The sequence below is a fragment of the Lycorma delicatula genome, chromosome 1, assembly GCF_047948215.1.
Source record: "Lycorma delicatula isolate Av1 chromosome 1, ASM4794821v1, whole genome shotgun sequence".
Lineage (NCBI taxonomy): Eukaryota > Metazoa > Arthropoda > Insecta > Hemiptera > Fulgoridae > Lycorma > Lycorma delicatula.
The window spans coordinates 322,622,899-322,638,856 of record NC_134455.1 but is presented as its reverse complement, the minus strand read 5'-3'; the positions used below and the strand labels follow the sequence as shown (position 1 = coordinate 322,638,856).

General features: G+C 28.9%; 1 protein-coding gene across 2 annotated transcripts in view; it reads left to right on the top strand.

Annotated features, from left to right (window-relative positions):
- The window catches only part of LRP1 (LDL receptor protein 1), a 473,582-nt gene that overhangs the window by 324,999 nt on the left and 132,625 nt on the right, over nt 1-15,958 (top strand). For both annotated transcript variants that reach the window (XM_075382014.1, XM_075382015.1), the window contains 7 exons: nt 1,174-1,314; nt 3,731-3,886; nt 6,422-6,538; nt 7,392-7,591; nt 10,311-10,500; nt 14,042-14,161; nt 15,569-15,829. In XM_075382014.1, the coding sequence (XP_075238129.1) occupies nt 1,174-1,314; nt 3,731-3,886; nt 6,422-6,538; nt 7,392-7,591; nt 10,311-10,500; nt 14,042-14,161; nt 15,569-15,829 (1,185 nt within the window). The remainder of the gene's footprint in view (nt 1-1,173; nt 1,315-3,730; nt 3,887-6,421; nt 6,539-7,391; nt 7,592-10,310; nt 10,501-14,041; nt 14,162-15,568; nt 15,830-15,958) is intronic.

Below are 15,958 nucleotides of genomic sequence, written 5' to 3'. Positions count from 1 at the left end.
TTCAACATTTCTTTGATTTTTAAATTGTTTCCTGGAAAGCATTTTTAGGATGGTTGTACAGTTGTTATATTGTATTTCCTTAAACTCATTCATCTATGGTTTGAAAACAATGTCTAATGAAGGCTCCTTTCAATTTGGGAAACTGAATATATATGTCGGGGTTAAGTCTGGAGAGTAGGATGGATGAAGCGCAAAAGTTGTTCTCATGTTTCCCCAGATAATGGCAAATAAGTGATGAGTCGGTGCAATGGCCAAGCTGGTGACTTAATGGTTCAAGTTTGGTTTTCCCCACAAATTACTAATCTTTCTGTGTATACCATTCCTCAGTCACCACAAAACTTACTTGTACATGTAGAACACTTTTTTATTCTCTGACCATGAGGAACAAATTCATAATGAACCAAGTCTTTTCATTAAAAATATTCCACCAAATCATTTTCATATCTGACTACTCTTGAGCTGTTTTTTGTTAGGGTGATCCTTTACCCACTGATGCAACAATTGCATATTTATTTCACATCATAGCCATAAATCAAATACTCTTCTCCTGTTGTAATATATTTCAAAAGGTTTTCATTGACATTGGCACGCCCAAGGTTTTGATTGATCTTAACTTGATCCTCTTTCTAATCATCAGACTGCAAACATATGAATTTTGCAAAAATGTGATGCATGTTAAGTTTTACCACTGATATCCTTTTATTGCTCTAAATTAACATTTGCTAGATAACATATCTACAAAGTAACTATTAATAATAATATGTTTTAGTATTAATAAAATATAATATGTTTATGTTCATAATCTAAATTTTTCAGCCCTAGTTACCAGTATATTTACTAATTTCTAAAAATAATTAAATTAATTCATAAAATTAATTTAAAAACCTAAACTTATTTTGTAAATAAGTATTGGATTTGTGAATTATAAATCTTGGCAGTTAATTAAATTATGGATACAGCTTCACATAAAGAAAAACGAGAATGAATTTTTATATCTTTGACTGGTTGTAGTCATCTGTTAAAATCAACGTAGGCAGACTTGGTAATGAAAATTTATTTACTTCTTTTTGTATTTCTGCAGAAAAATGACATAATCATGATTTATTTCTAACTTTCTCATGAATCGTTAGAATCAGGTAAATCAAAATTTATTGGTAAATGATTTTTTTTCAGCTCCTCGTAACTGTTCAGCAGATTTAGCTCGAGTTCAAAACTGCAATCATACAACAGCCTGCATTCATGCAAGTTGGATATGTGATGGTCAAAATGATTGTTGGGATAATAGCGATGAAGAAAACTGTGAATCCCAAACTGGTCAGTTTTGTTTCATTTTTTTAATTCAGTGTTTATAGAATTATCATGTATGTATTGGCTATTCCTCTTTTCTGAAGTGGGCATTTCCATGTTTCCTGGAAACATGAAATTTGATAGACTGCCTTTGTTTATTGTGATGAAAATAAAAATTTAGACAGTTTCACTTGGCTGAAAAATTGGTTTAATTAATTTTGCGTATTTATATATTATACATTTTTCATATAAAATTTATGTACTAATATAAAATAGTAAGATGAATATAGTAAGAAATGTTTTAAGGTATAGAAAATAACAGCCTAGCAGTCAAAAAGTACAATTTTTATTTAGGAAACAAATATATTCATTGATTTTTCTCCAAATTGTAATAGACAGGAGCAAGCCTAATGACTGAAATGGCTATCTGGCAAAGCCAGATCTGCTAATCTTTTCCTGGTTATCTAATATTACTTAAACTCAAAGGAAAATAAAATAAATAATTAAAAAAAAGAATAAGTTTAATTATCAACAGAGCATTTCAATTGTAAGTATGTTTATTATTCTAACAATTTAGATAAATGGAAAAATAATGATGATACTTTAAATCTTGCAAACAAAGGTGAATGCAAACTATTGTGTATTTTTGCTGTTATGTTTGTGTTATGCTTCAAGATAAAATGCCCTTCTTTTGTAGCTGTAACTAACTAATATGAAGTACATAACTTTACTGATAAACTGAGTAATTACCCACAGTTAATTTTATATAAAATACTATTTAATTTTTTTTTTAAATTCATACTGTTTAATTTAAAAAAATTAATTATAAATAATTTTAGTATTACATAAACTTGCCCATTTGTATTGTTTTTTTTTATTGTTTTGGTACTACTTAATAAATGAAGTTAAATGAAATTGCTAGCCAGATATTTCTATTCAAAGTTTACAAAGCATAAATGCACAGATATGCAGTTGTTGTACTTGGGATATTGTCACCGCTATTAGTACAGTGGAGAGAATAGTGTACCACAATAGGATGTCATTGGTACTAAGATGCCAGTGCCGATCCAGTAATTCATCCCCATTCTCTGCCTGAACTGATCTTTCTAAACTTAGATGAGTAAAGTGATTGTTTGTAGATAACTCCCCTTATCTTAAAATTCAAGAAAATAAAGTGTTTAATTCAAATTCAAAGAATGAATGTTCTGAATAGATCACAATTGATTAGTATACATTTTTCTTAACAATTGTTCTTATTTTATGTTTTTTTTTGTAGATAATTTTGTCTTCTTTTCTATAATTGAGATTAGTTAAAATACTGACAAATTAATCTTAGCAAGTTCTTGGAAATAAATTGAACATATGACTATTTTTTATTGTATACTGTATATATATTTTGTTGTGTTAATGCTCAGTTCTTACTTATTTTCATATTACATAAGTATAGTATACTTTTTTACCTATATTATTACTACTATTGTTATTATTATTGAGACCCTTGGTGTATTACAGCTTGTTTACTATTTAATTTATTCATAGATTCTCTATGTTTCACCTTAAATTCATGTTCATGTAAAAATATTTGGTAAAAGTTGTAATATTTATTTTATTTTTATATGTGGATTTGTTACATTTATTAATTATTAATCTTAACAGTATACCAATTGATTTCATTTATTTAATTGATTTTTTCCAAAATTTATACTGAGTCCCAAAACTTGTTTAGTGGCAACAATTGTTAAAATCCCAAACAGTTGTTAAGTGACAGTCTCCTCTATGGCACCTTTTTTGTGCAGTTTGAGATATCACTTTAGAGAAGGTTTGCTGTGTGTGTATATAAATATCATTTCACAATTTATCTTCTTACTTTTGACATTTTACTTACAAATATTTACAGAATAGTTTTTATTCAGAATTTATTTTTGTGTATTCAAGATTTTATAAATATAGTTTTTATAAAATTTAAAAATCATTTTTCAGTGCTTAGTACATGCATTAGTTCTATCTCCGATTTTTCACAATGAGTAGTCTATTATTCATCTAATTTTGGCTATTAAATGATCATTGAAAAAAAATTATATGGTCATTGGAAGCATTTCAAAATTTTATTATAAATTACAACAACTGGGAAAAATTTGCTTATTCAGATTTCATCAGGGCGACATAAACAATTGTTTATGTTGACCATGTTTAATGTTTTCTAAAAATATTCATGATGTTAATTTTATATTTTTTGTTCTAATCCTTTTTACAAGAATTCTCATGTAAATTGATTGGTCAAAAGCAAATTTCATGGTTTCATTTTTATTGTGCTTTATTCATCTTAATCTCTTAACACTGAATACATTCAAACACACTTTTCAAAGAATGGTTAATTATTTAACAAACAAGATGAACTAATTGATTTATTATATAATCTGCTAATCTTTCCTCTGTGTAATAGTTACTGTGCCACCAGACTGCCCTGCAAATAAATTCAGATGTTCTAATGGACAGTGCATTACAATGACATGGCGGTGTGACGGTGATGATGATTGTAATGATGGATCTCTACCTAATGTAACTCCACCAATACTTAGCTCTGATGAAAAGGATTGTGGTAAGGACTTTTTGTTATATGTATAAGCCTTCATTTCACACACTTATCTTGTGTATATATGTTTTCTTATACAAGTTTGAGTTCAGTGGTATCAGTCAGGGAGCAGCCAGTTAATTCATTCAAAAGTGAAAATACATTTGATTAATTACTTTTATTCAGCATTCAGTTTAATGGCATTAAAAAGAAAACTGAAAATACAATAGAAAAAGGATGTGAAGCACCAATTGCAATCGTAAGTGTGTCTGGACATTCATATCAAAATCAAAGAAGAATTATTGTGCTACAAAAAAAAAAAATAAGATCAATAACCATATAAAAATGGAATAATCAGAAGATATTGGTTGGTTATTGATTTGATTAGTTACTGTTCAGATAAGGATGTGGGGAAGAATGGAGAAAGTAAGATGGACAGATAAAGTAAGAAATGAAAACGTAATAAACAAGATTAAAGAAGAAAAACACTTTTGTATAGAGTGAACAAAAGAAAAGGAAACTAGTTAGGAGGTGTGAATAGGGGAAGTGGAATATTGACAGCTGCATTAAAAGAGTAAGTAGAGGGAGAAAGGAAATGAGGAAGATAAAGGATGAAGTTAATAGATGAGGAGAAGGCTTAGGACAGAAATGGATGGAGCCAGTGGGGCTATAAGGAATCTGCCACAGGTAGTACACTGGATAATGATAATGATCTTATATAAATAAAATAATAACTATATAAAAATGAATCAAATATCTTTATATTTTATTGTTCTTAATACTTAAGAAAATAAGTAAGGATTTCTGTTTAAAAAGAATTTGATCTCAGTATTCAACAAACAGGATATTGATTTGAAACATGGCAACACCATGTTTTAATGATTAGGGGAAAATAAATGAAGTTCCCTGATCGTACAGTTTAAAGTTTTTTTGTAGTTCTTAGTTTCAGAGATACTAATGGAACACACTAGAAATGAAGAACTGTATGTTTACTAATTTATTTGTTTATAATAAACTATAATTTTTACTTTAATATACATAAAATTACAATATATTAATTTCAGCTGTGGTATATTAGTAGTCGACCACTTTTATTTAACATGTATTTTTACTTTCAAAATCTAAACCTATAAAATGGGATTTATGAAGTCAGTAAATAAAGTAATGAGACTGGTTCAGAAAAACATTTTATTTACAATCCAATTATACATGGACTCTATCAGCTTTGAATTAGTTCCCTTGGGAAGCCACTCAACACTTCAAATGGTTTTCATACTCTTCATAGCACTGTTGGAACTTGGAAACCGGAATAGCCTTCAGATGGATGGTATATTTCTTTTTATGTTTTCTATTGTTCCAAAATATTATGATGAGGTGTTTTTTTAATGCCAGGAACAGGAAAAAGTTGCAGTGACTCAAGTCAGATGAATAAGATGGTTTAGGAACTACAGGAATGTTTTTTGCCAAAAACTCATTAACTGAGAGTGCACTGTGACAAGGTGCATTGTCATGATGCAGCATCCAGTTGTCTTTGATGGCTGGTCTCACACGGGCAACACTTTTCTGCATTCTTTCAAGAATTTCTCGTTAAAGATATTGATTTACAGTCTGTTCTGTAAGAAAAAACTCCTTATGGACAGTACCATTACTATTGAAGAAACAAATTAGCATGGTTTTGGTTTTTGATTTGCTCATTTGCTTTTTTGGGACGTGGTGAGTGAAAGCTGCCACTCCTTGCTTTGGCGTTTTGTTTCTGGGTCATACTTAAATACCAAGTTGCATCACCAGTAATAACACTTTTTAGAAAATCAGATCAGTTTCAATTCACCCTAGAAGATCGCGGCAAACTTCCACCCTGTTGTTTTTCTGTTCAACAGTGAGATTTTTTGGGACCAATTTTGCACAAACTTTTTTCATGTCCAATTCGTTTGTCAAAATTAGATGGACTGTTCAAATTCAATTTTTCTGCAATTATTCTGACAGTTAATCACCGGTTGTACCATATCAAGTCTCTGATTTGCTCAACATTGTCACTTTGTAACGTTAATGGTCTTCCAGAGCGTGGATCGTCTGCAACTGTTTCCTGGCCATCTGAAAATGTTTTAAATCACCTAAAAACTTGGGCTCGTGACAGAGTGTCTTCTCCATATGGCCTTTTCAGTTTTGAAAAAGTTTCAGTAGTATTCTCACTGAGTTTAACACAAAACTTGATTGCACAATGTTGCTCATATTTAGTATCACTCATTTTTGTAACGCACAACAAAAACTCGTTTCACAAAAGGTTTGTTCACATCTCACATGACAAAATATTAATACCTAATATAAACCTGTTGTTCATAAAACCATATGTCTACTAGCAAATTTACAGTGCTGCCACTTTGGCTGCCAAAAAAAACTAATCTCTTTACTTTATTTACAGACCTCGTACAATGTTTGTAATGTTTCTTTTATTATTTTTCACTGAAGTTTCGGTGACAAAACGTTTAATTATGAACATAATTGATTGACTCTGTTTCATTTTATTGGTATAATTCCTATAGAAGTATATTTATGTTGTTACAGTGCATCAGTGTCGATCAGATCAGTTCAGATGTAATAATACAGAATGTATACCGGGTACTTGGCAGTGTGATGGAACACCTGACTGCTCTGATGCTTCTGATGAGTCTGATCTTTGTAGTAAGTAACCTTATAGAATCTTATTTATTATCTTTTTTTATTATTAGCATCTCTAATGAATACTGTAATAAGCATAAGTCATAAAAGATAAGCAGTGGAAAAAAAATCATTTTGTTCTTGATAAAAATGTATTTTTTATAAAAAAAATTAATTTTTTTATAATTAAAAATTCATCTTAGAATTTAGAGTGCATATTACTCAAACATGTATAAAAAAAACTAACTGAAACTTTTCAATAATTGCCCAAACATAAAATTAACATAGTTACCCACTAATATATTTGGATTAGTGATCACTAATGTAAGTATATTTGTTAGTTTTCAAGATCATATGTTGCATATTGCATAAGTATGTTACTGTTTAAGTTCAAAAAATCAAGTAGAATACTAGTACTATTTATGAAGCAAATTGTAGATAAAACTAATACAAATTTTGTGTTCATCACTTGCTCATATTTCTTTTAAATGTTCATAAACACATGTATCACAGAATTGAAACAGATTTGGTGTAATAATTCATATTTTGTAATGTTTGTAAACAATTAGTGTGATTTTTATGAAGCTGTTAAAAATTAAATCAGTAGTTACAGTAATACATTACTATAGCAAGGTTTGGAAATTCAGTAAGGTCGTTAAACTAAATAATCATGTACTTGTTAAAAAAGGTTATAATTATAGTCACTCGTACCTCATTTAACACTTATTGTTTTTTATTTTTCTTTAACTGATACTATTAAAAAAGTATGTATATGCTTTATGAACTGTATGAAACATTTAAATACGTATATTACTTGTAAGTTAAGTTTTAAGTATTTAAGTAATAATGATTCATTATTAATGTTTTATAATTTCAGAGACCCGAGTATGTCATGAATTTGAGTTTAGGTGCAATTCTACAGGTCGGTGCATTCCATGGGCATGGGTATGTGATACTGAAGATGACTGTGGTGACCAGTCTGATGAAAACTGGCGACAGGATTGCCTGCATTATTCTCCTAGCCCCTGTCAAGGTTCGGATATGTTCCAGTGTGTCAACATGAAATGTATTGCCAAGGTAAGTTATCAGGTTCTATTTATGTTGACTTAATAGCACAGATATGCTCCAAGTTACTGGGTTCAAGAGAAGTTAACTTTCATTATTAGTTGCTTACATCAAGTCGCTATTATTATTGTTTTATATGTAGTATATCACTGTTTTATAAATATTTATTCAATCTTTTGGTTGATGGATTAATTAACCATAGAAGCTTACAGAGAAGCTTGTATGTACGTGGGAATATGGAAATGGAATATTGTAGGATATGAAAAATGCCATGCTATACAGGGATTTGAACCCAAGACCCCTGGATGAAAGTTTAAGATGCAACCACTCCATGACAGAGATTGGCTTATATACATGAGCTGATCTTGGGCTTATACATGTTTATATATTTTTTATAGAATTTTATTTATTGAATGTAACATTTTTGTCATAGTTCTGTTTAAGGCTGTAAATTGTTAAAGTTTGGTTACACTTACTATCTGATGGCAGGCTGTTTTACTATATCAGATGGCTGGCCTTCTGGCCATTAGTAATCATTACTTGTGTTACATGTATTCCTATCAAATAAAGAAGAAATAAAATAATATTAATAAATCTATAAAGGGAAACAAATTTTCAATTTGTTGTTTAATAAATAAAGGTTTTATAATTTATACATAAGTTTGAAAAAGAAATACATACTTGAAAATTAACATTTTATAAATTTACAAATGTTTTATGTTTCACTGTGTGTGATGTTTGCTCTTTTGTAATGATCATACTTGATAGCCAAAAAGTTGATAATAGCCAAAAGTTGTGCCTTACAATTTGATATTCTGTGTACATCTGAATATTACATCAGGATAGTAAAAGGTCTCTAGAAAATAACTGAACTTTTTTTAACCTTTATTATTAATTTTACAGATTATTGGTCTTTTTCTCCTTCAAAGTAGGCCCTTCCTCCTAATTCACACACTTTTCTGTGTGGAGTTTTCACTTTGCAAATCAGTCCTGGATAGCTTCATTTGAAATGGCCTTTAAGGTCAATGACAAATTTGCTTTAATGTCATCAATAGTCTCAATATGGCATGTTTTTCATCACTGATTTTAATTTTGAAAATAGAAAAAATCACACGGAGCCAGGTCTGGCAAGTAGGGAGGCGAAGGAAAACAGTCGTCTGATTTTTGGCACAAAACTGATGAATTGAAAAGCTGAGTGTTTGGGCACAATATCATGAATACCTTAGAACCCATTGAGCATTAATTTTTCTAAAGCCAAGATGATCAGTGATAATGGATTGAGCACTCCCATAGCTGATACCCACTTCTGACATGATTTCTTCAACAGTGAACCGGTGATCACCTTCGATAAATTCCCGAATTGCACAGATGTCAGCTGTGAGATTTGACATTGGGCATCGATTATAACTTTCATTTTCTACACTTTCTCGCTCGTCCTTAAATTGTCTGGCCCACATATACACTCGGTTCTCGGCCAGTGTAGCATCTCCAAACTGTACCTTTAAACGAGTTAAAATTTCTGGGTTTAACACCTTTATTAGTTAAAAACTTTATGATTATATGTTGTGGAACAGATGACAGAACCTCTTGCTCACTCATGGCTGCACTGATGACAGAACAGAGCGGAGAAGCTAACCAAGCTGGTTTCCCCTCTCTAACATACCGAACATTATCCTCCCCACTCCATCATCCAGCTCAGAACTGCTTGCTGCGCAGAACAGCAAAATTACTGTTTAAATTTATTCATCTTCATAGCATTAGAAACAAGGAAAATGTGAAATTAATGCTTTTTAAATTTTTTTTTTTTTTTTTACTGAAACCATCATAACTATATTACTTTATTTCATTTTAGGTTAGAAAAAAAATCTGTCAATGCAGAATTCTGAACAGCCTCCAGTTTAATTCTAACCATTATCCAAAAATAAAAATAAATTATAAATCCTAATAATCAAAGAAAGATACTCTATTTGATTACTTTTAATTTGATGTAATAAATTGATTTATTCCTCTTTAACAAATACTCAGTTTTTCTTTTATCAAATCTTCAGCTTTATTAGATGATGTAAAAATCATGGTTTTGCATAATTTTGCATTGTTTTTATTCTTTTTTAAAGTTTTGGACACGAAATGTGCATTTACAATTTGGTGAAATAGAATTATTTAGACTGTTTCTAAAATATGCATTATAGACTTTTGTTGGGTTCATGAATTTTAAGGAGAATTATACTATTGAGGGAGATGATTGAAGCTACCTGAATTTGCTGTTGATCCTTGCTAAAGCATATTAATGACTAAGATGGAAAATTAAAGTTAAAAATATTTTTTCTTGCAAATTTTTGGCTTGATGTAATATAGGGAATACATTTAACCAGAAGTAAAATATAACTTATTTTTAGTTTCATGGATAAGTGAATTTTAAGAAGAAAAATAGGACCAAGAGATAAAATTTTAAGTTTTGACAAATTTTGTGAGTACTTTACTCTCATGATAATAGTATGTTTAATACAGCATTGGGATGTAAGTTACATCTCAAGATTGAGAGTTACATCTCTTATAAGATTGATGTAAGTTACATTTCTGATCTTCTCTAAACATTTCATAATTTATTTAAAATCAAGAGAATATTTTTCACTCATTTGATTCTGTACTGATGTTTTCCACTTTGATTTTTTAATACGTAAAAACTAGTTTTCATTTTATTATGTTTATAATGAGTTATATTTTGCTTTAGGAATATTATTGTGATGGTGAAGATGATTGTGGAGATAGAAGTGATGAGCCAGCTACTTGTGGTCATACAAAATGTCCTGAAAACCATTTTCCTTGCCGTAACGGTAAATGCATCATTACACCTCTTGTATGCAATGGAGTTGATGATTGTGGTGATAATTCAGATGAAGACATTGATAATAATGAATGCAGTAAGTTTATATTTTATTTTGCTCTCTGTTATTACTTGATAGAGATATCTTTAAGCAAAATAGGTAAACATCAATGTTTATCAAACCTTTTGCTACTTTAGTTTGCTATTATAGTTGGCCACAACCATTGTAGGAAAATATATGTATTTATATTTTTATTTTTTAAATATTATTATGAGTACTGATATTTTATAATTTGATATTATTATCCAAATTAATGAACTCATCTAAGCAATAAAAATTGAAGAAACATGATACCATAATGATTGATTCTTTCTTATTTATATTGGCATTTTTGAACAGTGTTACTGTTTTAACACATTCATTTATGTCGTCGATTTGATTGTATGTAGATGAAAGTATGTCCTCTGAGAAAAGGTCATGTAAACATTCAGTTTATAATTCATCATGAAACAAAATATCTCTCAATTTCAGATTTCAGTGACTTGAATTCAAGCAGAAAGTGAAGGTAAGCATGATCGGATATGTAAACACAATAAATTACATGTAATCATATTTTGTACACAATTTTCATATTATAAAACACATAACAGTAATTTATTATACAACATTGGTAACTGTATATTCCATACAACTGGACTGTAACCTCAGTTTACTACTGTATATCTATCATAAAAAATAATGAATTTTTACAATTGTATGAATCGGTATAATAAAATTTTAAAGACATAAATAAAGTGTAAAATTTTGAAAATAATAAAATGCTTTTAAATAGAATTACATGTAAACTTTTTTTGACAAAGTAATACAGACATCTTTAAATCTTAACTGTATTTGTATTTTTTTACATTGACACTTGTGTAATTTTTGTAATATTTCTTATGAAAGAACTGGCGGTTAAGACTTTCAAAAATACATTCTTTAGTGTAGGAAAGAATAGATCATAAACACAAGGTATCTTTCTTAAATTACACTATTTAGGTGAGTTCAATAATTTGAATTCTTTTTTTCTTTTTGATTAGTTCTATATTCTGTTTGACTACATTGAAACTACCCAGCCCATCTTAATTTATCACTCAAAAGGCATGTGTTCATTAGTTTAGTGGTAATTTTTAACTGCACAAAAATTGGTATTCAGAATATCAGTTAAGAGTTTTTTAATCCTTATTGCATATCTAAATTACCTATGCCTTTATATACTATAACCACAGTGATTTCTTTTGATATGTTAAAATTGCTTATTATTGTATAGATTAATTTAACAGCTAAATAATGGATCGATGAAGAACAAACTACTGACAGAAACATTATGATAGTAATTTACTGTTTAAATACTTTTGAAAATTTTTATTAATTATCCATTAATTTTATAGACTAGGTAATAAGATGATTTGTATAAATTAGTAAATACTGTTCTTGTAGATAGTTACTTAAAAAAGTGTTTTTAACTGATTTTTTTATTTTTAAAATGCATTGAATTCATATAAATACAAAAATCAATTTCAGTGTGTAAGATTCATTGACAAATCTGGGAAGTTTATTGTGATAATATGGGTGAATCAAGAGTATTAAAGAGTATTAAGATGATGTTAAATTTTCGAATTAACTGTTGCCAACTAGTTTATTATTATATTTTGTAATCATTTTTGTATGACCCTTGTTGTTCCACATGTTTTGCTAATGAAAAAACTTATTTACCACAGTCTCAGAGGAGCAGTTTACAGCTGGTTAATGTCATACCTTACAGAATATAAAAAACTGATTGAAATTTCATTTTTTGATTAGAATACTTGTAAAGAAGTCCTCCTGTTGATCATCAGCTGTTGTTCTTTGCCCTTTTGAAATAATTTATCCCTTCGATTCATAATTTTCACCAAAACCTCAAACTGTTCATAGTAACCCTCTTCTCAGATAATACCACTGTATTTGTGACCAAAAATAATTAATTAAAAGATGAAAAGTCTGCATTAACTATTAAAAAAAATATTCATTGACTGGATGTAAGTATCTAACTTTAAATGTGGATAAAGCCATTGTAAGGTGCTTCTGAAGTAGACATACTCTTGCTAATCATGTGGATATCTCTATCCATGAAAATGGTAGTATTCCTCTGTACAATAATGCTATGCTTTTCATCTTTATTAAATATTTATTTTGCTGTTATTAAGATAATTATTATTTTCTTGTAAGAACACTATGTTTTCTATGTTGAGTACTGTTTACCTTTCTTAGCTTCATTTTTTTATTATATGTTGATGTGCTTTGGAATTATCAAAACTTATGTACTCTTATTGATTATAATAAATTTTGACAATGGAGTTCTGAAATGCGTCAGCATATTTATTTTGCCTTTGTATGTTACCATCTAGAATTAAATTTAGTTTTCTGACTCCCATCAGAAAATCAAAAAAACATTCTTAAAATAAAAAAATCAGTGGTTAGATTGTTATCAGGGACCTGCAAACATGAATCATTCATATAAATCATATGAATTATCAGAGTTATCATCACCAGCAAATATGAGAGACTTACAGTACATTTGAGTCGACATACTCTCTTACTATCTTTCCTTTTCTTGAAACATAGAGTAAGTATCTGGAAGCAGCCAGCCCACTAACTTTCTACTGGTGTAGAGGGAAAAGATGGAATCTGGAAGAGTTATTTTACTTTTTACAGCTTTGTGATGAGTTGGTGACCCTTCCTTTGTACTTATTTAGGATAATATTTCCTACTCTGTAGTTTAATAGAATGCCCAATACTAACTTAGATCCCTACAGTGCAGAGCTGAATTTCTGTTCTAATTAAAAAAAACCTTGTCAGACATGTTATCTTTAATCTACATGAATGAACTCTGCTTCCAGATAATTTTGAATAAAATGTTTGGTAATATATTTCATACCAATATGTAAAAAAAAAAAATAATAATTAAAAAACTTATTTGTGTGTGTCTGGTCTAAGTAATATTTAATAGCTATTTTGTCTGCTTGCTTATACATCTCAAACGTCAAACAAGCATATTTTTATTGATGAATTGATGCTTTATTCACTTAGAATGAAGAAAACTATATAACAATTCGAAATGTTTTTCAGTTAAATAAGTTAGTAAAATTATTTGAATAAACAAATGATTAATTAGACATAAGAAGTAATATTTGCTTTTTTGTGTATAATTTTACTACTCCATCTCTCTGCTGAATTTATGTTGCACAAACAAAAATAAAACGTTACATTGATGTATATGTTTACATTTAACCTTAACCCTGTTACCATCACCAAGTTGAGGAACTGGAAAAAACGTAGTTTTTCATTACAATCTGATTTTAAAAAAATAGCAGGGAAAGATTAATTAATTAAAAACTGGGACTATTCTTTTACATGTTAATTTGAAAAGTCTTATACTATAACTTATGTATGTAATAGAATATACCTTACATAATAGCAATGGATTTTTTGTATAACCAATCAATAAAAAATAACTTGATTGCATAAAGCACTTCTTAGATAATTTTCTGTTTTTATTGCTACTAAATCATAATTCCTGAGTACCTGTAGTAAGTAATACTTGCATACTTTATTTCAGAGAGTGCTAGCTGTACAGGTCCATATGTATTTCAGTGTCACAATGGACTTTGCATAAACAATACTTTACTTTGTGATGGATTAAATGATTGTGGTGATTTCAGCGATGAAGATAAATGCAGTAAGTGATTATATCATAGTAGTGGTTTTCTATACTCAACTTAATAAATGTTATATTTAATACAAGTAGCTTAATGAGATTTAAGTAAACATTTTATGATACTGGTCAAATTTATTGGAACTTTGAGTACTACTGATTGCAATGCTATCAGTAAAAAGGGATAACTAAAAGAAGTGCTCACCATACTGCATGAATTATCATGGAAACAAGAGACACATAAAGACATTAATCACAACATCCAAATTTTTCATTACAGCCCATAAAACCAAGATCTTTATTGGAGATAAACACCCTTAAACAATATGAAATTCACAAACACTAAGTAAAAAAGATTAAATATGTTATTCGATTATATACTTAAGAAATTTCCTAATGTTTTTATGATGGATGCTGCTGGCAGCAGTACTACTGGATATTACATTGGTGAGAAAGCTCATCAATATAAGCTCATCATTTTAGAATAGTTCTAAAAGATTCCAAAGACCTTGTTAATGTGTTTGAAGGGGAAAGTTTTTTTTTTTATTTGAAAACAGATTCTTTAATATTTAATAAATTTAACCAGTGTAATAAAATATTACTTCCTCTTCCAGAACAGCAATCTGTTCTTAACCTTAGAATAAAGCTAAAGATGTATATTTTTCTTCCAAGTATCGCCTTCTTTTGTCTAAACAAAAATTAAAATGATAATGAAAAGTAAAAAAAGAAATTGTGTCAGTAAATACATAGTGTAATTTATGTAGTTATGTAACAGTGGTTCACAAGTGATGTGTTTGGTATTATAAGAAATAATACAAATTGTTAATTTTTCCTGAAATATGTACATTTTTAAACATATCAGTCAGTTCTAATTATTTTATTCAAAAACTGTAAATAAATTTGTCAATAGAAGGAATGAGGACATACATAATTACTGATGAATGTGTTAAATGATTGATTCTTTATTTCTTTAAAACAATGAAACTCTTTTATCTACAGCAGTTAAATTTCATGTGTAATTTGCTGTTCGTATGATTATGGAAAAGTGTTTAAAAACCTTTTCTTAAAGATCATCATTAATTTTGAGCCAAACTTATTGACATATTATTTTATTTAAACAGAACTCTGAATGAAAACTTTGCAAAGAATTTAATTGAAAAAAAAATCATCTCTTTGAAACATTTAAAAAATAAAAAAGTTAACTTGTTAAAAAATGTAAAGAATTTGCTTCTTTTTCTTTTAAAATTTGTCTTAAACTAAATTTGAGGATGGATATAAGTTTTAAATTGAGATCAATAATATATTAATAAACGAACTAGTTGGTTTTAATGATTTCTTTATATAAATATAAGTGTTGTGAATGAGTAGTTTAGTTGTAAGTTTGAAGTCAGAATTATTAGAATCATATGACAGGGCTCCATATCATTACAGATATTAATGAATGTGAGCATCAGTTACCATGCGTCCATATATGTCGTGATCTTAAAGTAGGCTATGAATGCGATTGTTATACTGGATACCGACGCCATGCTCAGAATCCTCATCTTTGCCAGGACATTGATGAATGCACTGATATTGATGTAGTAAAACCGTGCTCTCAAAACTGTCGTAACACACTCGGTTCATATGTCTGTTCATGTGTGGAAGGATATGCATTACGCAGTGATAATCATTCATGCAAAGCAGTTTCATGTAAGTACATATCAGTAAATAAAAATATTTCTGTAGCTTTATAAACATAAAAAAATTAAGTTTAGATTTAAGGCTTGTTACATTTGTTTGTAGTTGCTGCTTCTGATGTAAGGAATATATTTTAAAACC